A 24,828-nucleotide genomic window follows, 5' to 3' on the forward strand; every position below is an offset into this window, starting at 1 on the left:
TTTAATGGCATTTTTAAAAAATATGATGTTAAAAGGAAGTCAAATTAATACTTTATTTCTATAGCTATTACTTCATAATTCTGGGTAGAGAAATATTTATTTGTTAGTCAAAAAACTTAACTAAAATACCAATTAGATCCACTTGTCTCTGTCTCCTGAGTGCTGGGATTAAAGGTGTGGGCCACCACCTCAGGCCACATGTTTTATTTAAGTAAACATTAATACTGGTGGCATCGCATGGGTAGTGGAACTTTTAAGGTAGGAGCTTGGTGTGGTGACACATAATATTCTAGCATTTGAGAGGCTGAAGTAAGAGAATTGCTAAGAATTTGAGATCAACCTGGCGTACAGTGTAAGACTCTCTCTTAAAAAGAGGAGGTTGTAGAGATGGCTCAGAAGTTAAGAGCACTGGCTGCTCTTCCAGAGGACCCTGGTTCAGTTCTCAGCACCCACATGGCAGGTCATGATTATCCATAACTCCAGTTCCAGGGAATCTCATGCTCTCTGCTGGTATCTATAGGCGCAGTATGCATCTAGTGCACAGGCATCAATATAGGCAAAATCATACACATAAAATAGATTTTAAAAAGACAAAAAGCAGATTAGGAACCAGTGCAAGATGGCTCAGTAAGTAAAAGCTCTGCTGCAGGAGCCTGGAAGTTTGAGATTGCTTCTTCTTGAAGCCCATATTTATAAACCTGGATCCAGTGGCTTGAGTCTATAATCTCAGCATCCTTACCCAGAAATTGGAGGTGGATGTAGAATTACTCAGAAGCTCAGTGAACAACTAGTTTGTAGTACACGTCATGATGACAACAGTAGAGACCCTGCCTCAGTGAGATAGAAGAGAATTCAGCTCTTGAAAGGTTTTTGTGTGGCTGCCACATGTGCAATGATGCGCACACACAGTAATTAAAAAAAATTTAAGATTTGGTTTAGTGTGGCTCTTTGTAGTGGGTATTTACCATACATCAGGCTCTAGCTTCAATAACCACATTGCCCCAAAATTTAAAGATAACTCATCAATGAACTCGTAAGAGGAGGTTAATACCCTCTTAATTAAATTGTGTTCATTTTGATGCCTACTTAGGCATTTCTAAAAGGAGTTAGTTAGGGTTGCCATGCTTTTTAGTACTAAAGCAAGGCCTAGTTCATACATTGAGTATACTTGTTCATATTTTTGTAGTTTTTATGAATTTCTTGGATCTTCTGGGAGAGGTTGTCTTATATTAACATTGTTTGAGCATATACTCCAGTCTAAAGTGGAAATTGGGTCCCAAAACACTAGCTATATTAAAAAGATCAGGTATGCTTTGATACTGCAAGAAAAATGTTTGCCTTATGAGATAATTATTTGTATGTATTTAAAATATTCTTTTCTCTGAGATGAAAATAATTGTGTGTTCTATTTCTTTTCTAAGGTCTCTCAGTTTGGATGCAGGTCATTTGCTTTGCTCTTTGATGATATTGACCATAATATGTGTGCAGCAGACAAAGAGGTGTTCAGTTCTTTTGCACATGCGCAAGTTTCTATCACAAATGAAATTTATCAGTACCTAGGAGAACCAGAGACGTTCCTCTTCTGTCCTACTGGTATCGTATATAAAAACTTAGTATTTAACTATTCTTGGAATACTTGAAAAGGATTTGTGTAAGCCAGGCATGGTAGTGCACACCTTTAATCTCAGCACTAGGGCAGCAGAAGCAAGTGGATCTCTGTGAGTTCAAGGCCAGCCTGGTCTACAAAGTGAATTCCAAGACAGCCATCACTGTTATACAGAGAAACCCTGTTTTAAAAACAAGAAAAGCAAAAACAAAACAAAAGGATCCATGTACTGTACCTATTATATACCTCCCATCATGTATAAAAGGAATACACTTTTAGAAGACCTTAGAAGACCCTATAATACCAAAAGAAGTAGGCTGGAGATGTTACTTAGTTTTTAGTATTAGAAGTGTATAAATATAGCCAGGTGTTGGTAGGGCATACCTTTAAACCCATCACTCGTGAGGCAGGCAGATCTCTGAGTTTGAGGCCAGCCTGGTCTACAGAGCTAGTTACAGGACAGGCTCCAAAGCTACAGAGAAACCCTGTCTCAGAAAACAAACAAATAATAAATAAATAAATGTGTGTGATCATTACATTGTCAAGGTTAAAGGAGGAGAATAATATTACAGAAATGAAAACTAGGGAAAAAAAATCAAATTTACTTGATTTTAACTTAGAAACCCTGTCTCGACAAAACCAAAAATAAATAAATAAATGTGTCATCTAGAAATAAATCAAATTTACTTGATTTTGACTTATCATGTCTCATTCCCTCCTCGTTTCCTTTTTCTGCCGTGGGCTCTGTGTACCCCGTTTCCATCCTTCTAATAGTCAGCATAAAAAGTGGAACTCCCTGTTCTCCCATTGAAAATGTTGTCTTCGTACTCACCACATGGTTCACCTCCATAAACTTTACTGGTATTTTTGTTTCTTTTTTAGGGTGGGGAGGTGTGAGACAAAGTTTCTCTGTGTAGCCCTGGTTGTGCTAGAACTCACTCTGTAGACCAGGCTGGCCTTGAACTCAGAGACACACTGCCTCTGCCTGGATTAAATGGGTACACCACTACTGCCTGGTTCACTTTTGTTTCTTGTTCAGGAAGAGATGATAGTATGATAGCTGTAAAAATAACTTTCTCAGATTTCTTTTCTGATGGGGTGTTGGTTTTGCCTCCTGTAGCAAGTCAGGGATTATAGATGTGCATGCATCAGCATGGCAGGTTTATCTGTTTAAGAAACTTCAATTTATGTACAATCTTCAATAAAATGAGCACATTTCTAATGACTGGGATTATAAAGATTGCTTGGTAGTACTACTGAAAATTTCAGGATTTTGTTTTTGAGGTCTAGAGACTCTTGGGCCAAGTCAGCCTGGTACATACGGAGAACCTGGGTTTTTGTTTGTTGTGTTTTTAAACATAAACATGGAGAAGCATGTCAGTAATCTGTGTACTAGGGAGACAGAGGCAAGGAGAATCACTGCCAGGTTGAGGCTAGCTAGCCTATTGAAATATCCTGCTCCAAGAAAATAAAGGAAGGCTGGCCTGTGACATCTGTATGTCCAGTCTATAGTGGCCTTCTGGGAACTTCTGTTGTGGGCTTTGGAATTGAGTTAATGATCAGGCTCACCACCTAGTGTGAATATCTGATTGTATTGTTAATATTAAATTAACATCTGCCTAAGTTTATTCCTTTTATGTATAATAAAGAGCCCTTTACTGTTTAAATAGAAATAAGCGTTTTAAAGCATCTTCCCAGTTCCTTTCCACGACCATTTCAATCTTGACTTCTCCCCCTCTGCATGCAGAATATTGTGGCACTTTCTGTTACCCAAATGTGGCTCAGTCTCCTTACTTACGGACCGTGGGTGAAAAGCTTTTGCCTGGAATTGAGGTGCTTTGGACAGGTAAGTCCTCAAGAATTGTATAGTAAACTTGCGTTACTGGGGCTTCTTATGTTAGGTGAATACTTTTGTCGTTTGAGACAGGATCTCCTGTATTCCAGGCCTGAGATATGCTGTGTAGGCAAGGATGACCTTGAAAGGTTTTGCTGGGAATACAGCTATATCCAATACCCAGTTTATGTGGTGCTGAGGATCACCCTGCTAAGGATTCTGCCAGTGTTACTATAAACTAGACTTGTAGGAGATGCCTGTTTTATAAATGAGTACACTGATATGTTGCTGTGCTAGTTTAGAAAGGAAAATTGAAGCTGGGCGTAGTGGCATACACCTTTAATCTTAGTACTTGGGAGGCATAAGCAGGTATATCTCTGAGTTCCAGGCCATTCTGGTCTACATAGTGAGTTCCAGAACTACATAGAGAGACTCTTGTCTCCAAAAAATAAAGACAAGAAAGCAAAATTTAAAAATGATTGTGCAGCTGGAGTTTACAGTATAGTGTATATACAAGGCAGACATGAAAAGCTGTTTATGTATTTGAGAAATTTTGCACATTTTTATTGTTTTGTGTATGTGCTATATGTGCGTGATTGCACATGTATGAAATCAGAGAACAGCTTCTGATAGCATTTCTCTCCTCCACCAGGTGGGTCAAGGGTCATCAAGCTTGGTGGCAAGTGCTTTTTATCAGCTGAGGTCCCCCCACCCTTGTTTTATTTAATACTTTATTTTATGTGCATTGGTGTGGAGGTGTCAGATCCCCTGGAATTGGGATTACAGACAGTTGTGAGCTTTCATGTGGGTGCTGGGAATTGAACTCATGTCCTCTGGAAGAGCAGCCAGTGCTCTTAACTGCTGAGCCATCTCTCTACCCCCTTTTTAATTTACAATAACACTTATTTATGAGAGACACTGAATGTGTATATGCCCATTGAATTCAGGTCACCAGACTTGGCCGGCATGCATTTTTATATACTGAGCCATGTCACTGGCCTTTGCAGCCCTTAGTTTGCCTTTTAAAATTACATTGATTTATTGTGTATGTGCATGTGCATGTAGAGCTCAGAGCACACACAGCTTGTAGGATTTGGTTTTCTCCTTCTAAGGGTAGCTTATGGATTGAACTCTGGTTGTTGATCTTGCCTTTTAGATTTATCTTATTTTTTATGTATATTTTGCCTGCATATGTATGTGCACCTAGTGAGTGCCTGGTGCCCATGAAGGGGTCATCTCATTCTGGAACTGGAGTAAAGGATGGTTGTGAATCACCATGTGGGTTCTGGAAACCCAACCCAGGTCCTTGGCAAGAGCAACAAATGCTCTTAACCACTGAGCCATCTCTCCAGCCTTGCTAAAGTATGTTTTAAAGATGCATATAGAAAGTTCTACAAATAAGGAAGTTTTTTTTTTAACAAATTATTTCTAGGTCCAAAAGTTGTTTCAAAAGAAATTCCAGTAGAGTCTATTGAAGAGGTTTCTAAAATCATCAAGAGAGCACCAGTGATCTGGGATAATATTCATGCTAATGATTATGATCAGAAAAGGCTGTTTCTGGGTCCCTACAAAGGAAGATCCACAGAGCTCATCCCACGGTTAAAGGGAGTGCTGACTAATCCAAATTGTGAATTTGAAGCTAACTATGTTGCTATCCACACCCTTGCCACTTGGTACAAATCAAACATGAATGGAGTTAGAAAGGATGTTGTGATGAGTAAGTATTCTGTATTTGATGATGGACTTTTGGGGGAGAGGTACATTCAACTGGAGCCATTGGTAAGTATGTCTTCCTTTCTTACCACAGTCAAAAGCTTTTATTAAAATGTGTTGTCATTTCTCTTAGTGAATCATAGATATGTAATAAAAGCATGAATGGCCTTGGACAAGTTACTTTTTTGCAAAGTGCCTAATAGAATTTCAGGTGAAAATGTTGCCTGTTTATTGATTTGCATTTAATTATATTGTATGGCAAGTGTATCTTCCTGAGTATTAAGAGTGGAAATAATAAAGTGTACCTACCTTTGAAAATCAGTCTAGGTTGGAGAAGATATGCAGGCATTTAGTGTTTCTAATATTGTGATGTTTATCTACAGAGTGTGGTACCAGAGGAAAGTGATAACCTGAAGTGTTGATAAACAGTTTGACCGGTATTTGAGCTGGATGAAGTAGAGTTGGCTGCACATAAAGGGTCATGGGCTCGAGAAAATATTGGTCATAAAAATTTTGAAGTTGAACATGTAAGATGGCTTAGTGGGTTAAAGGTGCTAGCTGTGCAAGCCTAGCAACCTGAAGTTCGGTATCTGTTATCTACATAACGGAAGGAAAGAATTAACGCTACAAGTTGTCTCTGGTCTCCATATTATGCCAAGGATGTATGCTCACAGGCATGTCATGGGCACTCATAATAATGATATTATTGCTGGGTGGTGGTGGCACATGTGTTTAATCCCAACACTTGGGACCCAAGGCAGAGCCAGGCCTGGTCTACAAGACAGGCTCCAAAGCTACACAGAGAAACCCTGTCTCTAAAAACCAAACAAACAAAAGATTGTTTTTTGTGGTTTTGTTTTTGCTTTGAATTTTTGAGACATGGTTTCTTTGTGTAGTTTTGGAGCTTGTCCGAGAACTGACTCTGTAGACCAGACTGGCCTCGAACTCAAGAGATCCAGCTGCCTCTGCCTACCAAGTACTGGGATAAAAGGTGTACACCACCAGCAAAAAAATTAAGAAATTTGAAGTTAGTCTGAAATAGGATGACAGATGAGATTTGGATTAGTGGTGCATTATGCCATGGTAATTGGTGTGTAGTTGTAGTCTGTTACTTATTTTGTAACCCTCTTCCAACTTTTTATTGAATTAATGAGTCATTTTATGGCTTTGTCATTGCTGTCTCTTTCTCCCCAGTGGAGTAGCCAATTAGGAGTATTATATCTAGCCCTTCTGCATATGCGAATGGCATTTAACTTCTACATCTTTTCTAACTAAGGGGTAGATCTCTACTCAGCTGTATAGAGAAATAAGGAAAGCAAGGCTATATGCTCAAAAGCAAGACTTGCATTTCTCTTCTTATACTTTAATTCATTGAAGTTGTGAGTGCCTGAATACTCACTTAGGTGTGTTTTTCTTTTTGGGAAGGATAGTGTAATGCTTTTAATTAACATTGCCGTCTCATTATTGGTATTTGGTGGACATTTGTGACCAACTTTTCCAATGATTCTAACATGCTTACTTCAGTTAGAACCTTGAACAAGTAGGTAACTTTCTAGATGGTTATTAGAGAGGATCTTCTAATTGTGTTTTAAATTGGTTTGTTTTAGTTTTTCACTGCTTTGCTTATACTACTGCAAGTAAAATTTATACCTTTCCACTTGGGAGGAGGCTTTTGTAATCAAAAACTATTTTTGTGTTTTTTTTCCCCTCAGCTGACAGTGAGGACAGTACTGTATCAATACAGATAAAGTTAGAAAATGAAGGCAGTGATGAAGACATTGAAACTGATATACTCTATAGTCCACAGATGGCTTTAAAGCTAGCTTTAACGGAATGGTTGCAGGAATTCGGCGTACCGCATCAGTACAGCAGTGAGTTGGGTTGGGATGGGTGGGGTGATGGTGCTGCTGGGAATTAAAGTTCGAATCCCCTGCATGCTAGGCAAACAGTCTATCATTTAACCATGTTGTGCAGCCCATCAGTTTTTATTTCATGTTTTATTTGAATTTTTATTTTATGTTTTATTTGGGGGTTTTATGTTTGTTGGTGTGTAAGAATGATTGTGTGGGTTCACTTTCCCTGTGCATACAGATGCAGACCATCTACTTTGCGACTTTTCTTTTTTATATGGTTCCATGTAGCCCATATGGGCCTCTAATTTGACAATGTATCCAAAGATGAACTTCTGATCCTTCTGCCTCCACTTCCTGAATTCTTGAAATATAGATTTGTGCCGCCACCGCCACACAGGCATAACCAGCTTCCATAAGGAGATTGGATTATAGTGGAGTCACAAAATGCATTGTTATGCCCCTTAACTTAGATCCACTAAGTAAAGTGTAATTGAGTTTTGAAGCTGGCATGTAACCCAGGGTGACTTAGAATTTGCTGTTTAGCCAGGGATGTCATTGAACTCTTCTGGCCCTCCTGTTTTCCCATTTTTCCTCCCAGATGTTGGGATTTTAGGCATATGCTGCTATGCCCACCTTTTGTTTTATTTTATTTTTTGCCTTTTTTGAGTCAGGGTTTCTGTATTGCTTTGGAATCTGTCCAGAAACTTGCTCTGTAGACTGAGCTGTCCTTGAACTCACAGAGATCCACTTGCCTATGCCTCCCGAGTGCTGAGACTAAAGGTGTGTGCCACCACCACCCAGCCCATGCGCAGCTTCCTAAAAAGTTTTTGTGTATAGGTGTTATGCTTGCATGTAAGTCTGTGCACCATGTATATGCAGTGCCAGAGGGCGTCAGAAAGCAGTGTTAGAGGTTCTGGAATTGGAGGTGCAGATGGTTGTAAGCCTTCATGTGTTTGTTGGGGATTAAACCTGGGTTTTCTAAAAGAGAACCAGTGTTCTTAACTGCTAAACTGCCTGTCCAGTCCCCCTGCTTATTTTGAGACAGGGTTTTGATTTTGATGGCATAGTAGTTAAGAGTTCTTCCTGCTCTTGCAGAGGTCCCGAGTTCAGGCCCCTACAGGTCAACTCTCAGTCATCTGTAATTCCAGTTTGAAGAGATTAGATGTCCTCTCTGGCCTCTGAGGGCATGGTGCATATATGTGGCATGCACACATACATGTTCCCTACAGGCATTGGATTCCCTTGGAGCTACAGTTACATATAGTGTCGGCTGCCTGATGTGAGTGCTGGAAATTGAACTCAGGTTGTCTGCAAGGGCAGTATACACTTTTGGTTTTTGTTTTGTGACAGGGTCTCACTTGGTATCCTTGGTTTTCTTGGTAACTCACTGTATAGCCCAGGCTGGCCATGAACTCAAGGAGCTCCTGCCTCTGCCTCCTGAGTGCTAGGATTAAAGGTGTGTCCCACTACTTCAGTCTACTGTCATGAGCAGTTTTCCCGCCAACCTGGTCCCACACCTGCGTCAGCCCCAAATGTCACACAAAGACACCATATTAGATACAAAGCTGTTGGCCAGGTTACTAGTGTTATTGGCTAGCTCTGTCTTAAATATTAACCCATTTCTCTCAATCTAAGTATTTCCATGTGGTCTTATGTTAACTGGAGAGATGGTCCGGACCTTCTTCCCTAATCTGTTCCTACCTCTCCCCAAATCCTCCTTGTCTCTCAGTCCCGCCTATCTTGCTTTCCCATTGGCCAACAGGGCCTTTTGATTAACCAATAAGAGAAACATATTTACAGAATGAGATCTCATTCTGGCAATATAGTGCCAGATTCAAAAGGGTGTGCCATTATGCCCAGTTTTCAAGTAATCTTTAATTAAATTCATTGATATATTGTATGCACATATAGGCATGTACATACCATGCCACAACTTTGAAGTCAGTTCTTTCCATGTCAGTCCCAGGGACCAAACTCATATCATTGGGCTTTATCAAGTTTCTTAACTACTGAGCTACCTCCCAGGCCTCAGGGGAGAAAAAACATTCCTTAAAGTCTATTAATCTAAATTGTTCTGGTTCTGATTTTTGATTACCTCTGTTTCTCCCTCTTCCTTGGTAGGTAGGCAAGTCGCACACAGTGGCACTAAGGCAAGTGTCGTTGACGGGACTCCTTTAGTTGCAGCACCCTCTTTAAATGCCACGACTGTAGTTACAACAGTTTACCAGGAGCCCATTATGAGCCAGGGAGCAGCTTTGAGTGGTGAACCTTCAGCTCTGACCAAGGAGGAAGAAAAGAAACAGCCAGATGAAGAACCCATGGATATGGTGGTAGAAAAGCAAGAAGAGTCAGAGCACAAGAGTGACAGTCAAATACTAACTGAGCTTGTTGAAGCTAAAATGGCAGAGGAATTGAAACCAATGGATACAGATAAGGAGAGCATAGCTGAATCGAAATCGCCAGAGATGTCTATGCAAGAAGATTGCATTAATGATATTGCTCCCATGCAGACTGATGAACAAACAAACAAGGAGCAGTTTGTGCCAGGCCCAAACGAAAAGCCTTTGTACACTGCAGAGCCAGTGACTCTGGAGGACTTACAGTTACTTGCTGATCTCTTCTATCTTCCTTATGAGCATGGACCCAAAGGAGCACAGATGTTACGGGAATTTCAGTGGCTTCGAGCAAACAGTAGTGTTGTCAGTGTCAATTGCAAAGGGAAAGACTCTGAAAAAGTGAGTATGGTCATTGTTTCTTACTGCCTCTTCACGTTAATACTGGTAATGTGCAGAGATTTGTTTATAATCCTTAAAAAATTTTAAGTGTTTGGTTTTGGTTTTTGAAGACGGTTTCTCTGTGTAGCCTTGGCTGTCTTGGAACTCTCTCCTTGTAGGCCTGGAACACAGAGATCCACCTGCCTCTGCCTCCCATGTGCTGGGATTAAAGGTGTGCCAGCACTGCCAGGCTTTAAGGTTGATTTGTATTTGTAATTGAGTTTGTATCTGTGTGTGTGTCTGCATGTAGGAACATAAATTCAGGTTCCACAGAGGCCGGAGGCATTTGATCCCTTGGAGCTAGAGTTCGATGCATTTGTGAGCCACCTGATGTAGGTTGCTTGGTTTGAAACAGATTGTCAATGTAGTGCCAGCTGCCTTCCAGCTCACAGTAGTCCTCCTGACTAGCTCCCCAAGTGTTAGGATTGTAGAGGCCCCTCACCTGTAACAGAAGCCTCCACATGTGTCTGGTGAGGGTGGTCCTCACTGTGTGTCTTGTGAGGGTGGTCCTGGACACTGTAGTTCTAGCACTTAAGTGATGGAAGCTGGAGGATCCCGGAGTTCTGTGTGGTTTCCACTGCATCATGAATTTGATTGACTTGGGTTATAGGAGACCCTGCCTCAAAACTCAATAACCTGTGCCCCTCCCCCAAATGACCAAGTGTGATTTCTTCCTTTTCTCCCCTTAGCCACATTACTGTGAGGAAGTTATTTTTGTTCCTTATGTATGAATGTTTTGCTTGAATACATGTCTGTGCACCACATTTGTGCTTGAGGCCAGAAAAGGGCATCACATCATCTGGGACTGGAGTAATGGGTTTTTGTGAGGCCACCATGTCGGTGCTGGGAAGCAAATTTCAGTCTCCTGAAAGAGTGACAAGTGCACTAAAATGTTGAGACATCTCTCCACCCTTGAGATTCTTAATTGGATATACTGGCACCTGGTGTAAAGTTGGCCATGTTTTAGAATGTATTCTTTAAAGTAAATGGGGAGTTTTCTACATCTGATGCCTTCACTTTTCCAGTTTGACTTGCCAGTTAGAAATTGAGGAGAGTATACTTTCTGTCAGTTTGGGGAGATAAACTAATTGCTCACCTAGAGTTTTAAGCCAATGATTCACTTATGTTTAAGATAAATTGCATGTGCCTGATAAAAAGCTCAGTTAGGAACACTTAATTTAAATTGTTTCTTCCTTAATGCTGTGTAGATTGAAGAATGGCGGTCACGAGCAGCCAAGTTTGAAGAGATGTGTGCACTAGTGATGGGGATGTTCACTCGGCTCTCCAATTGTGCCAACAGGACGATCCTTTATGATATGTACTCCTATGTTTGGGACATCAAGAGTATAATGTCTATGGTGAAGTCTTTTGTACAGTGGTTAGGTAGGTGCAGCAGCAATAATCTTACCTCCTCATTCATATATATTGTACTTAAAAAATTATCCCACAGGGAGAAAACCATTTAGGGAATTGGCAAATGTCCACATTTTTTCAGTTCTTTGCCTACATTTTTCTTAAAGGTGAATATAGTTGAAAAATTTTGCAAGTTTTAGTAATTTTGTTGAGCATGTTAATTTTTCTCCCTTGGGTTAATTCTATAAATACCTTGAAAATATGTTAGAAAGTACTGACTTTAACATACTCTGACTGAATGCTTCCTGGATGGAACCCTGAGTCCTACACTGACCTGATTTGGAGATGAGACTCTATGAGAGGTGACTCTGTGAGCTTTCTGCTGCTTGCTGTGTCTTGATAACGTTAGTGCTGTGTTCAATAACTGCTGCAGTTACCTAGGGGCCTGGCAAGAGGAACCTGCCCTCCCAGCCCTGTGCGCATGCGAGCTTTAGTGGAAGGCTATTCTGGTGCTACTTGGTATTAATTCATGTGGCTGTTTCTTTATCCCCCTACCAAGTAATAGATTTTAGTATGGAATGGAAATTACAGTCCCCTATCAACTCTGCTTTGTTCAGTGGACTTTTGTATGCTTCCTTTTTTTGCCTGTTTTTTTTTTTTTTTTTTTTTTTTTTTTGTTTTTGTTTTTGTTTTGTTTTGTTTTGTTTTTTTTCTTTTTTGTTTTGGAAATTCCCAAACTTTTTTTTTTTTTTTTTTTAATTAAAAAAAAAGCACCAGCATGGCCAAGTTTCTCCAGGGACCTGACTTCATTTCCAGGGTGCAATGGACTTACAGCACACAGCAGGCAGCAAAGCTAACTGACATGTCAGTTTTCATAGTAGTTGCAAATACTCGGTGGGGATTTCATGATAGTTGTGATAGGTGGCCTGAAACATGGTCAGCTCCTGAGAAGTCATTTCTAATTCTCCACCCATATACCTAATATTAAATATTAATGTTATTAAATATTAAAGAGGAAGAATTTGATTATCGATTTAGAACATTTCAGAACTCCCTTTGTGTTCCTATGTATTATCACAGCAGCCTTAATAGAAGACTATCTAGGTGGGAGACATCTCTAGGCTCATTGGGCAAAAACCCCTCTGTATTGTATTGACCTTTGGATGACAGACAAGCACTTGCCTTCCAGGGTTTTAGCCAGGGAGTTGTTTAGTCCTTACAGGTATTTGCATTTAAAGTCTCCAAGGTCCCTAGGAATTTTTAACCTAAAATCAAGATTATTGAGTTTGAGAATTTATCACTTAAAATAATGCATTTGAGAGTTTAATCCTCAGTATCATTCCCCCCATCCAAGAATTACTGAAAGTTAAATTTTATTATATCCAGTTTTGTTTCTTTCTCTTCTCAAGCTTTCTTTGCCTGAGTGATTTTCACCAGTTGGTCCAGTCTCGAGGCCAGAACACTACAGTTTTAAATAACCACCATCACATTCGTGAATTTGTACAAATGCCCATGACAGGGAGAGTATCTGCATGGCCAATTCCAGGGGCTTCTGATTAGAATCCCTTGTTTTCTTCCTTTCTCCAGTCCAGCTGGCATTCAGTCCTTTAAAGAATGTGGCTCTGCAGTACTTTTGATTACTAACGACTTCTATTGTCTTCTTCCCCATTGTGTACAGATGGGAGAACCCTCAGCACAAGTGTCTACTACTATTGGATGGACAGCGGCAGATGTTCACAGCGCGTCATGATTAATTAGTTTAAGTTGAAAGGCTGTGTCTTTGAGGTAGCTCAGGTAGAATAAACTAGGGCAGTAGACATGAACTGAAGTCACGTTTGCGCAGCGTCTGAGGCATTAACCATGTTTTCATTTACACAGCTCTTCGTACATGCAGCTTTTTACTGTACTAGTTGGAAGTGCTAGTTATGTTGGAGTCTCAAAGTGGAGGGTAGGGGAAATTGGCTGAACTTAAAAGTTTGAGAAGTGTAGTATTTTGGTTTTTTGTTTTGTTTTGTTTTTTGGTCTTCTACAGTGTTAATCACTGAATTATGGAATGGGACAAGCTCCTGTAGTCTAAATTTTGACCCATTTCATGCTTATTTTACAAATACTACATTTTATAGGTTTGTGTTTATTTTTGCTTGTTTTTTCTGCCTTGTTTTTTGTTGTGGTTTTTTGTTTTGTTTTGTTTTTGTTTTTTTTTTTTTTTTTAAATACATAACCCTACCCTTAAAACCTAACAAACCTAGACATGATCTTTTAATGGACTGAATTGTCAACAAAAATTTGGTTTGCTTTGGGACTGTCTGACTAGCACACTGTATCTTATACTGATGAGACTGTTAACTTGAACAGGAGGTAGATGCTGTCTTCCAATGGAAAAGAACTATATTGCGCTGCTGTGTCTTGTCAGAAAACCAGGCAGGCCATTTCTAATTGGTTTCCAAGCCTTTGCTGTTAATTATCCCTTGGTTGTTGACTTTATTACTTGTGAGGTTGATTAGTGATGACCTTAAAATTGATAATTGGGCCTCAAAGCCTGTTGCTACTTGATGCATGTGTCCATCACACTGCAAAACTCACAGCAGATGACTAGAAGAACCATGTACTGTCACACTTAAAGTGTGTTTTTACTTTGGACAAATTAGGAAAAATAATTGGCTCATCCTTGTTCTCAGATCTTGGCAGACTGGTATTCTAACTGGCCAGGTCTGAATCTAGATTGTCCCTGTCCATAAAGACCAAATGTTTCATTTTTGTCTACAGTATTCTGCTGACCTTAAGTTTTCTGACAAGATTAACTTCCCTTTTCTTTTCCTGTATCCTTCCCAAAATGTAAAAAATGTGACTTCAGACAGGTTTAATTCAGTTCCTTCATGGGCTGTGATAATAAAATGTCTATTTCATTCATTTTCAGTTTATAGTCATAGAATTTCATGCTAGATAAGCAGCTGTTTGATTTATTCCTGTGTGTGAGGAATACAGAAACTTTACTTAGATAACCTAATTATTCCTTCCAATAATTAAAGTGTAGAACTGATAATAATGGTTTTCATTAATCAAAGGGAGGAATAAAAGTATTGAAATACTATTATAAATTTAAAGATAATTATTATCACAGCCTTGCCTTGAAACCCTGGATTAGTACTTTTAGAGAAGCTATTTCCAGTGTGTGTTAGTTTGTTGGACATTTGAGACCCCAGGAAATCCCTTTTCTCGTAACGTTCTCCGCTTGGATCTGATCTCAACAGGGTGTCGTAGTCATTCTTCAGCACAGTTCTTAATTGGAGACCAAGAACCCTGGGCCTTTAGAGGTGGTCTAGCAGGAGAGTTCCAGGTATCAATATGAATTCACAACTGAATTGACATTTTTCTTTGTTTTATGAGAAACCTTATGTTGCGCATCAGATGGCTGGAAGGATTGGTCTGCCGAAGGCTTTCTAGTCCCAAATTCGATTTAGTTACATAGCTGGATTTTAAATCAAATTTTCCTCCTCTTTCACAGTAATTTCTGAAGGAGATGCTGTCAATCCCCCCGCGCCTGCGAAGCGCAGCGGCTCTAGGTATACACTTCACATTGTTTCTTTGCAGGTCGCACAGCATTTAAATCTGCGCCCGCAATGCACAATGCGCGCATGCTTGTCTGCCAGTGGAAACTCCATGAGCAAAAAAGATGGCTTATTATGCAAGTGGACAATAAAGGGCTTAAAGGATATTCCTTGGTTATGTAATAAATATAATATACTTTAAAAATAAAACCCTGCGAGTGACAGTCTGAACAAAATAGAAGTGTTCTTGCTGTCGGGATTTGTTCATGGACTTTCAGGTGCTCTACTTTTCTCCCCCCAACAGGTGCTCTGCTGCGCACAGCAAACTGAAGCGCATTGCTTTGGGGATAAAGCGTCTCCTGGACAGATAACCCTCTTCAGACCAAACCTCTCCTCCTCACAGTCTGTTCTGCCATCTTGTAGTAGAAAGATGGTTCATTAAGATTGGTTTTTAAAACAAATATTTGTCATAATTGGAATAGGGTTTTTTTTTTTTGTTTTCTTTGTTTTGATTATAAAATTAAATTTCTATTATGCCATTAAAGCTGTGAAAGTCAGTTTGGGTAATTTCTATTCTGATACACCCCTTCCCCCAGGAAAGAGGCATTATATTAGTAAAGTGTAGTGCACCCTCTTCTTTAGGTCTGCCTGCAGTAGCCAGTTAATGTTAAGTTGGTAATCTGCAGTGCACACTCATTGAAAGAAATGGTGTATTCTCAACACTAATATGTCTCCCTTTTTTCCCCTTCCTACAGCGTTTGTTGCCAATTGATGGGGCAAATGATCTCTTTTTTCAACCACCTCCACTGACTCCTACCTCCAAAGTTTATACTATCAGACCTTATTTTCCTAAAGACGAGGTAATTTTCTGCCTATCAACTTGGTGTATGGATAAGTGCTCATTTACAGCCTTCCTTTGAAGTAGATGGTTACAAGAATTGCTTCTGTGTCTTAAACTACTGCTTATTTATCAGTGTACTTATGGGGTTAGGGATCCGACTCCGCCATCACTGACACAGCCCTGTGTTAATTAGCCTTCAAAATACCCAAGAAAGCCAGGCCTGGGAGGCAAAGGCAGGCAGATCTCTGATTTTGAGACCCGCTTGATCTACACATAGTGTGTTTAAGGCCATCCAATGCTACATGGTGAGACCCTGTCTCAAAAAACAAAAGGATGATTTTGTTTTGGTTCATGGTTTCAGTTTATGTCATTGTGTCATGGTGCAGTGGCAGAAGAGAGCAAATAAAGCTGCTTACCCCATGATTCCAAAGGTAGAGTCGTCTTTTAAATTGTACTTTTCAGAGTCCCTGCTTTGTCCAACAGGCCTCACCTTGCTGGCTTCCCACTGTCCTGCAGAGGCCTATCAGCTGAGTATAAGCTTTAGACATACATCCCTTGGGAGGGGGAAATCCAGATCAGCATTGTGACTAAACTCCCCAGCTCTTAAATATCAGCCTGAGATTGAGGAAGTTAATTAAAACATTGAACCCTGGAGGGGTAAATTCAGTAAAAATGTGAGGGAAGAGCTTAAGGCATTTATCTCCTTCATTTTTTTTCATTTTTTTTTTTTAAAGATTTATTTATTCATTTTTATGTATGCAGCATATGTCCTGCTGCCTGCAGGCCAGAAGAGGGCACCAGACCTCATTACAGATGGTTGTGAGCCACCATGTGTTGCTGGGAATTGAACTCAAGACCTTTGGAAGAGCAGCCAATGCTCTTAACCTCTGAGCCATCTTTCCAGCCCCTCCTTTAAGAACTTTAATAACTCAAGCTAAGTCCTTTAATTCTTCCTTTTAGAAGGCTGGGTGTGTTGGCATGTACCTTTCATCTAAGGATTTTGGAGGTAGAGTAGGAGATGGAGTTCTGGAACAACCTCCAAACAGTACAAAGAAACCCTCTCTTGGAAAACAAAGAAAGAGTTGACTGGCTTTTGAATCCTCAGCTTATTTTGAAAGCCCATCTCTATGCTGGAGAGATGGCTCAGTGGTTAAGAGTGAAAGGCGTAAACTAAACTCTAAGGCTTCACTTCTAATACATCACACTGGGGAGACTGTATGAATGCAGCAAAGCCTTAACTTTCCATTCAACTCTTACTAAAGGTTAGAGAAAGCATTCAGAACAAATCCAGTCCCCCAGCCTTTAGTATTTACGTTGTGAACAAAAACTCCAGGACAACCTTCCTCTTAGACTTACTGTGTTTAATCACAAAGAAAATCCAGGATCTTGGTCCCTGGTATCCATGTACAACGACCACCTCCAAGAGACAAAGCCACAGAAACCACAGAAGTCTCCCTCCTAGCACCAACCAATGAGAACAGGTTACCTACAGGTAACAGACAGAGCCATAGAAACCACCAATGTTAACCCAATCAAACATATTAACAAACCAATTGCCCTTACTCTGGGAAATTCCCTTAATTGTTCCCCAAGTGTCTACCAGTCAGAATCTGACCCATACCTACTGATGTAATTCTGTGGGGTTTTTTTTTCCCTTTAAATTTTGGCAATAGTCAAGGGACTTCGCTCCCTCTGGAGGCTGCTGTGTCAGCTTGCTAGACCTGGGGTGTCTGTCTCCTTGGTAGTCTCTGGGGGTCTTTGAGACTTGGACACAACAAAGAGCATAGTCATCTGCTTCCTAAAGTCCACAGCTATGTCAGAGCACCTGCCCTCAAGTGCACATACCTCACACATGGACACAGTTTTGAAAATAATAAAAAGTAAAGGTTTCTAACAAGTTTTCAGTCTTTATTAATGCCCTGCTGCTCTGAGTAGTTTTACAGGTATGACCTAAGAAATAAAATTTCAGTGCTAGGTAGCAAATGTAGTACCTTGCATAAGCTGGATGAATGTTATACCACTGAGCTACATGCCCATCTCATCTGATAAAACAAAGGTGATTTTTTTTCTAGCTGGGTGGGAGTGGTTTGTGCCTTTAATCCCATCACTTGGGGGGCAGAAGCAGGAGGATCTCTGAATTTGAGTCTGGACTGGTGTATGGAATGAGTTCTAGTACAGCCAGGGCCAGAAACCCTGCCTCAAAAAAAACCCAAAATTAATAAAAAGGTGATTTCCCTCCCACCACCCAGGTGATGTTTCTGATAGGCCACACATTTCCCTACCCCCAGATTTGTAAATTCTTTTTCTTAGACAGTTGGCTTGTAATCCATACTTGTAGCCCATTAATCAACCTGGCTTTTAACCTGCAATCCTCCTGCCTCAGCTTCCTACGTTCACCACCACACATGGTTATTGATACTCATTTTTGACATTTGTTTTGGTGTGCTCCTTAACTAGTTTATATTTTCAGGCTTCTGTGTACAAGATTTGCAGAGAAATGTATGATGATGGAGTGGGCTTGCCTTTTCAGAGTCAGCCGGACCTTATTGGAGACAAGTATGTGATGCCTATTGGGTTTGGGGAATGGATGACTGATTTTATGTAGCAGGTTAAGGGGAGGTGTTGACTGAGAGGTTGTTTAAGTTCCAGTTTAGTCTTAGTTAAATCTGGAAATGAATTTTAATGAATGTGTATGTCTGTTTTCAGCTGCTTTTCTCCAAAAGGTAGTTTTCATAGACTTAAGTGTGCTGGGCCTGCTGGGCAGTAGTGATAAGCGCCTTTAATCCCAGCGCTCAGGAGATTGAGGCAATTGTTCCTGAGGACAGCCTGGTTTACATAGTGAGTTCCAGGACAGCCAAGGTTACACAGAGAAACCCTGTCTCAGTAATAATAATAGTAACAATAATAATGTTGAACCTTGTATCACTAAAGTGTGAATTTTGTGTTAACCTACATGCTCACTCTGGCTTCCTTCCTTCTGAGCAGGTTAGTAGGAGGGCTGCTTTCCCTCAGCCTGGATTACTGTTTTGTCCTGGAAGATGAAGATGGCATTTGTGGTTATGCCTTAGGCACTGTAGATGTGACGCCCTTCATTAAAAAATGTAAAATTTCCTGGATTCCCTTCATGCAGGAGAAGTACACCAAGCCAAATGGTGACAAAGAGCTCTCAGAGGCTGAGGTAATACAGTGATTTTATAGTACAATAATTTAAAGAAATTAAAATTTAAAAATCATCAAGTATGTGTTGTGCACTTTTTTTTCCCCTCAGCATTCAGGATGAAGAGGCAGATAGTTTGAGGCCAGCCTGGTCTACATAACTAGTTCCAGACTAGCCAGAATGACAAGAGAAATTATTTCTTAAAAACAACAACAAAAACCAGTTAAAAATGTTCTTTGCTTTTTTTGGGAGGGGTGGTGGTAAACTCATGTAGACCAGGCAGCCTATGCCTTCTGTGTACTGAGACTAATCATGTTTTATTTAGTGTGATATACTCAGTTACTGTCCTGGAACTCACTGTGTAGACCAGGCTGGCCTCAAACACACAGAGATCCACCTGCCTCTGCCTCCCAAGTACTGGGATTAAAGCTGTTTGGCACTACTGCCTGGGTTGTTTTAATTTTTATTTTTGGTTTTGGTTTTTTGTTTTGTTTTTTGAGAATAGGGTTTCTCTGTATAACAGCCCTAGCTGTCCGGTATCTTTACTTTTTAAAGTTTGTGTGGGGGTGTTCTGTCTGCATGCTTGTTTGTACACCTGGAGTTAGACATGGCTTTGTGCTATGATATACATGCTTGGGATCCTCTGGAACACAGCAAGAGCCTTTAGCTGCTTAGGTATCTTTCCCAGGCATATTTCTGTTTTTGTGTTTGTTTTGGTTTTTGGTTTTTTTTTTTTTGAGACAGGGTCACATGTAGTCAAGACTGAGTCTAATTCAAGGCTGGCCTTGAACTCCTGATCTTCCTCCATCTCCCAAATGTTAAGGTTACAGGTAAGACCCACCATTTGGCAGCTGGTTGTCTTTTTTTTAACAGTCTTAATTCAGCTCATTTTTTCTACATAGTAATCCTGTATGGTGGCCACAACTGAGGCCTGGGTCTTTTGAGGATATTCTAGTATGAGTTTCACAAGATGGTAGGAGAACTCTTGATATAGGGAGACTTGGTTGGGGACATCAAACAGCAGTAAATAAGCCTTGGCAGAGTGGCCCTGGGCAGCATCACAGCCCATGGTTGATGGGCAGTAGTAATCAGAACTGGCTGTTAGCAACAGAGACAGATGCCAATGCCTGTGGGGCCACAAAACCTTGTCATCTTGCCTGGGACAGTGTGGGGCTTGTTAGTCTTAAAGCCCCTATAGCTTCTCCACACACAGACAGTGGAAAGCTTGACCAAGATAATGGCCCCTTGGAGAGCAATAGCTACCTCCTTGGATTACTCAACATCTAGGACTAACAGGACTGGAATGAGTTCCCATTAGTGACAAAGCCCTAAACCTGGTCTGGTTGGCTTGGATCTGTGTTTGCACTGGCAGAAACAAGCAGAAAACCCTCATCCTTAAAGAGATGCTTCCAGGAAAAATGCAGTAATCTCAGCTTCCTTGATGGGCTAGGAGAAGAGGTTGATTTCCTGCAGGTATGATCTGCATGTCCTTGGTCAGGCAGTCCTGCAGCTTCAGTGATCTCTGCAGCGCCTCTTTCTTAGCCTAGCTCATCTTGGGTCTTTTGTTTTTTGTAAGTATATTCCCAATTTTGTGTATATAGTATACAGACTTTAAAATTATTTTAAGTAATTGTAGATTTCCAGAATTTTTTTTACATTAATAAGGAGTTCCAGTCTGTTTCTTGTTCATTTTAGACATTCCTCAACCCTAAGAAATCTCTGCTGGCATATCATTATTAACCAAATTCCAGCCTATTCACCAATTTTCCTACTAATATCTTTCCTTTGTTCCAGTGTCTCATTCAGATTACCACATGGAATTTTATTATGCTATATTGCTCTGGCTAACCTTGACCTTTTGATCTCATGATAATTCCTGTCATGGATAACTGACTTATATTTCTTTTGATTTTTGTTTTTTATTCTGTTTTTGTTTTTGTTTGTTTGTTTTTGGGGGGTTGTTTTGTTTTAAAGATAGGGTCTTATGTAGACTAGGCTGGCCTTGATCTACCTGCCTCCAACTCCCAAGTGCTAGGATTAAAAGTGTGTATTATCATGTCAGGCCCTAAATTTTTGTTTATTTTGGGTTTTTTGAGACAGGGTTTCTCTGTAGCCCTGGCTGTCCTGGAACTCGCTCTGTAGGCTGAGCTGGCCTCGAAATCACAGAGATACTCCTGGTTCTACCTTCCAAGTGCTGGGATTAAAGGCGTGCGCCACCACCACTTGGCAGATTTTTAAAGTCTGTGTTGTTGAGGATTGACTCTCCAGCTTCACACATGCTAAGCAAGTGTTTGTCCACTGTCTTATATCCAGGTTGCCTTAGAGTAACTCTTTCCATCTCTTGAGACAGAATCTCCCTCTCAAGTGCCAGCCCTCCTGGCACTTACTCTTGTAGACCAGGCTGACTGGGATATAGGAACAAACAACTATAACTGGTCTGAACAAACTAGTTTAGTTTTTAAAGATTTACTTTTGTGTTTGTATGAAGTATATGTATGTGTGAACTCAACATTGAATGTGTTTGTCCTCTTTTCGTTGCTTGTATCTTTGAGGCAAGTTGAACCTAAGGTTCACATTTTCTCAGATAGTCGAGCAGCCAACAAGATTCAACAGCTTTATCTCTAGCTTCTTGAAAGCAGGGTTATAGGCATGTGCTTGATGCCTGGCATCTTACATGGGTGCTGGGATCCTGACCTCCAGACCCTATCCCTGCAGCGGGTGGCCTTAACTCCCAGTCTGTCCAGCCCTCCAGACTGTTGGTCACTTGGTCGTGGGTGTGTGTTTTATTTTTGGAAATGGGATCTTGCTGTTTTACCTAAGCAGTTTGGAACTCACTCTGTAGGCCAGGCTGGCTTTGAATTCACAGAGATCTACTTGTCTCTGTCACCTACGTAGTGAGGTAAAGGTGAGCATCACCATCCTTGGCTATAGATACACATTTGATAATTGTAAACTATTGGGTCTCTCTATGCTGGTAAAGCCAACACTGCTTTCCTTCCCTGAGTTCTGGGATACAGATAAAAGTGATTCTAATTTTATTTTTGTAGAAAATAATGTTGAGTTTCCATGAAGAGCAGGAGGTTTTGCCAGAAACTTTCCTTGCCAACTTCCCTTCTCTGATAAAAATGGATATTCACAAAAAAGTTACAGACCCAAGTGTTGCTAAAAGCATGATGGCTTGTCTCCTGTCTTCACTGAAGGCTAACGGTGAGTACAGGTGTGGGGTTGATTATTTGACCCAGAGGGTTTTTAAAAATACTTATTTTGTGGGTATGTATGTGTATGGGTGTATGAGCAGAAGCCAGAGGAAAACTTGTAGAAATTGATTCTCTCCTTTTACATGTGGGTCCTAGGGATCAAACTCAGGTTGGCAGGCTTGGTAGCTGGTCCCTTTACTCACTGAGCCATCCCACCAAGTCCTGTATTTTTAAAAAGTATTTTGTTTTACCCTTTTTGTCATAGCTGTCCTAGAGCCCTGTGCACAGTCTTCTATTTCAGTTTCCTGAGTGATGAGATTGCTCATAGTAAAGGAAAGCTCATAATAAAGGTCACTCTTAAATCCTAGCACTCAAGAAGCTAAGGATTGCTGTAAGGTCCAGGCCAGCCTGGGCTTCATAGTGAAGCCCTCTCCAGAGAGGATGGCAGTGACACAGGATGGAAAGAGGAGGAGGGCCCATCGGACAAAGTTAGCAGCCTGACACCCTGACTTCCACACACACGCCATGGCGACCTAAGCTGTCTCCAGAATCCTTGTAAAAGTAGAAGGAACCAGCTCCACAAAGCTGCTCCCTGGATCCACGTGCCACATGTGCACACAGTAATTTCTTTTCAGTTATATCCATCCCCCCATGTGTGCTTTTTGGGGGTTACTAGTATATTGTCCAGCTTGCCCCCAAATCCTTGGACTCAAGTGTCTTCCTGCCTCTTGCCTCTTAAGTAGCTGGGTCTGTACTGTGTCTGGCTTGCTGCTTATTTTGTTTTGTTTGTTAGTTTGTTTTTGTTTTTCGAGACAGGGTTTCTCTGTATTGCTTTGGAGGCTGTCCTGGAACTAGCTCTGTAGACCAGGCTGGACTTGAACTCAGATCCACCTACCTCTGCCTTCCGAGTGCTGGGACTAAAGGAGTGTACCATCAATGCCCGGCTTGCTTATTTTGAGTATTACTGGTGTAAGAGCTCAGGAGTATGCATTGATTATTGAAAAATGCTTTTGTTCTTTTATAGCATGAATACTAATTTTGACCCTCAATGAGAAAGGAACACAGGAGATACTACATTCATTTTGCTCAGAGGCCCATAAATGGTTGAAAAAAAACTTGGTGCAATTTTTGTTAGAATATATTACCTAAATGGAGCCTTCAAAAATCCCTTGCTTCACCATTAGTGCTGTGAAAAAAACATTGGTATAGAACAAGATGATGTTTTAGACTCTTAGGAGCATAGATACTAGGTCTTGAGTGTTTTTTTAAGCAGCCTTTTAAAATGCAAGAAGTTTTAAGGCTAAACAGTTGTTGGGTACACAATCCCAGAATTTGAGAAGCTGAGGTAAGGGGATTACAAGTTCAGGGCTATCCCAGGCTACATGGTAAGAACCTGTCTCAACAAAGGTTAGCCCTTGGCTGGTAGAAAGGTGACTAGTTAATCAAGCCATTTTCAGAGTTGTAGAGGTCTGGTGATGTGGCTCAGTGGTAAAACACATAGTATGCACGAGGCCCTTGCTTCTACCCCTAGCACTGCCCACCCAACCCCCAAATTGTTATGTTTGCATTTTGCACCATAGGAGATTGGCTGTATGCCATCAATAGGTAGATGCCACTGAGCTGTACCCCCAGCTTTTTGGTTTTTTTAAGCTTTATGTGTGTTAGTGTTTATTATACATGTGTTTATTATACATGTGTTTATTTCTATGCATGTAAATGCCTAGTGTCCTCTTGTACTGGAATGATAGACAGTTGTGAGTCGCCATGTAGGTCATGGGAATTGAACCCAGGTTCTCTATAAGAGCAAGTGTTCTTAACCACTGAGCCAGCTTTTCTAGATTCCCTCAATCCACCCCCCCCCTTTCATTTTGAGACAGTGTCTCTTAGTTCTTGAGCTCTGCCTAAACTCATATGGTAGCCTAGGTAGTCCTTGAACCAGTGATCTTCCCACCTTAGCCTCCCAGATAGCTGCTGATAATAAAACCTTCCAACTTTAAACCACTCATGGAGGCAGATACTGTTAGTCCCAACACTTAGGAGGCAGAAGCGGGTGAGTCTCTGAGTTTGGGGCTATCCTAGTTTACATAGGTGAGTTCTAGTCTAGCCTACATTGTGAGACCCTGTAGAAAGGGAAAAAATAAACAAGAACACAGCTTGTTTATTACTACATTTTATATTATTTGAATTAGTTGCTTCCACTTTGCAGAATAATTCAACTTGAAAAGAGGATAATTCTCAGTGTGTACTTAGGACTTAGTGTTACAGATATTAAATATGTTTGAAAAATATGCATGGGCTTGCTACTGAGTAAAGACAATTGTTGATAGACCTAATGACCTGAGTTCAGTCTCGGAGACCCATATGATGGAGAGAGACCACTCATGCAAGTTGTATGTAAATGGACATTTCCCTCCTGCCTCCCAGTTCCCAAATAATTGACTCAGAGGCTGAATATGAATTATAAATGCTCTGCTGATAACTCAAGCTTATTACTAACTAGCTCTTACATTTAAATCAATCCATCTTTATTAATCTATGCTTTGCCACTTGGTTCATGGCTTTACCTGTCTTCTAGCACATCTTGCTTCCTGGGCGACTGGCTGGCATTTACTCACTCCACCCTCCTTAACATGATTCTCAGTTGACTTTCCTGCCTAACTTCCTGTCTAGCTACTGGCCAGTCCAGCTTTTTATTAGCCAATGAGAGTAATACTTATAGTATAGAAAAGGGACACTGCAGCCATTGTCCTCTGACTCCCACATGTAACTTCTGCCCCTACACACACACACAGGATAAGTAATTTTTAAAAACAATGTTCAGTAAATGAAAGCCAATTGATAATATTCCAGTGTAAGAAACAAAATTTTAAATTAATGAAGAACCTAAACAGAACCTACAAAAAAAGTGTTTAAAAAACCCCAAAAAACAATGTTCAGTATTGTGATATACAG

At 40.6% G+C, this 24,828-nt stretch overlaps 1 protein-coding gene across 2 annotated transcripts in view; it reads left to right on the forward strand.

Annotated features, from left to right (window-relative positions):
* Positions 1-24,828, forward strand: part of Oga (O-GlcNAcase) — a 35,105-nt gene that overhangs the window by 7,772 nt on the left and 2,505 nt on the right. For both annotated transcript variants that reach the window (XM_051199942.1, XM_051199943.1), the window contains 11 exons: positions 1,422-1,593; positions 3,354-3,452; positions 4,873-5,157; positions 6,866-7,024; positions 9,128-9,741; positions 10,989-11,163; positions 14,385-14,470; positions 15,437-15,541; positions 17,993-18,078; positions 18,508-18,700; positions 21,727-21,886. In XM_051199942.1, coding sequence (XP_051055899.1) covers positions 1,422-1,593; positions 3,354-3,452; positions 4,873-5,157; positions 6,866-7,024; positions 9,128-9,741; positions 10,989-11,163; positions 14,385-14,470; positions 15,437-15,541; positions 17,993-18,078; positions 18,508-18,700; positions 21,727-21,886 — 2,134 coding nt within the window. The remainder of the gene's footprint in view (positions 1-1,421; positions 1,594-3,353; positions 3,453-4,872; positions 5,158-6,865; positions 7,025-9,127; positions 9,742-10,988; positions 11,164-14,384; positions 14,471-15,436; positions 15,542-17,992; positions 18,079-18,507; positions 18,701-21,726; positions 21,887-24,828) is intronic.

The sequence above is a fragment of the Phodopus roborovskii genome, unplaced genomic scaffold (assembly GCF_943737965.1).
Source record: "Phodopus roborovskii unplaced genomic scaffold, PHOROB, whole genome shotgun sequence".
Classification (NCBI taxonomy): Eukaryota; Metazoa; Chordata; class Mammalia; order Rodentia; family Cricetidae; genus Phodopus; species Phodopus roborovskii.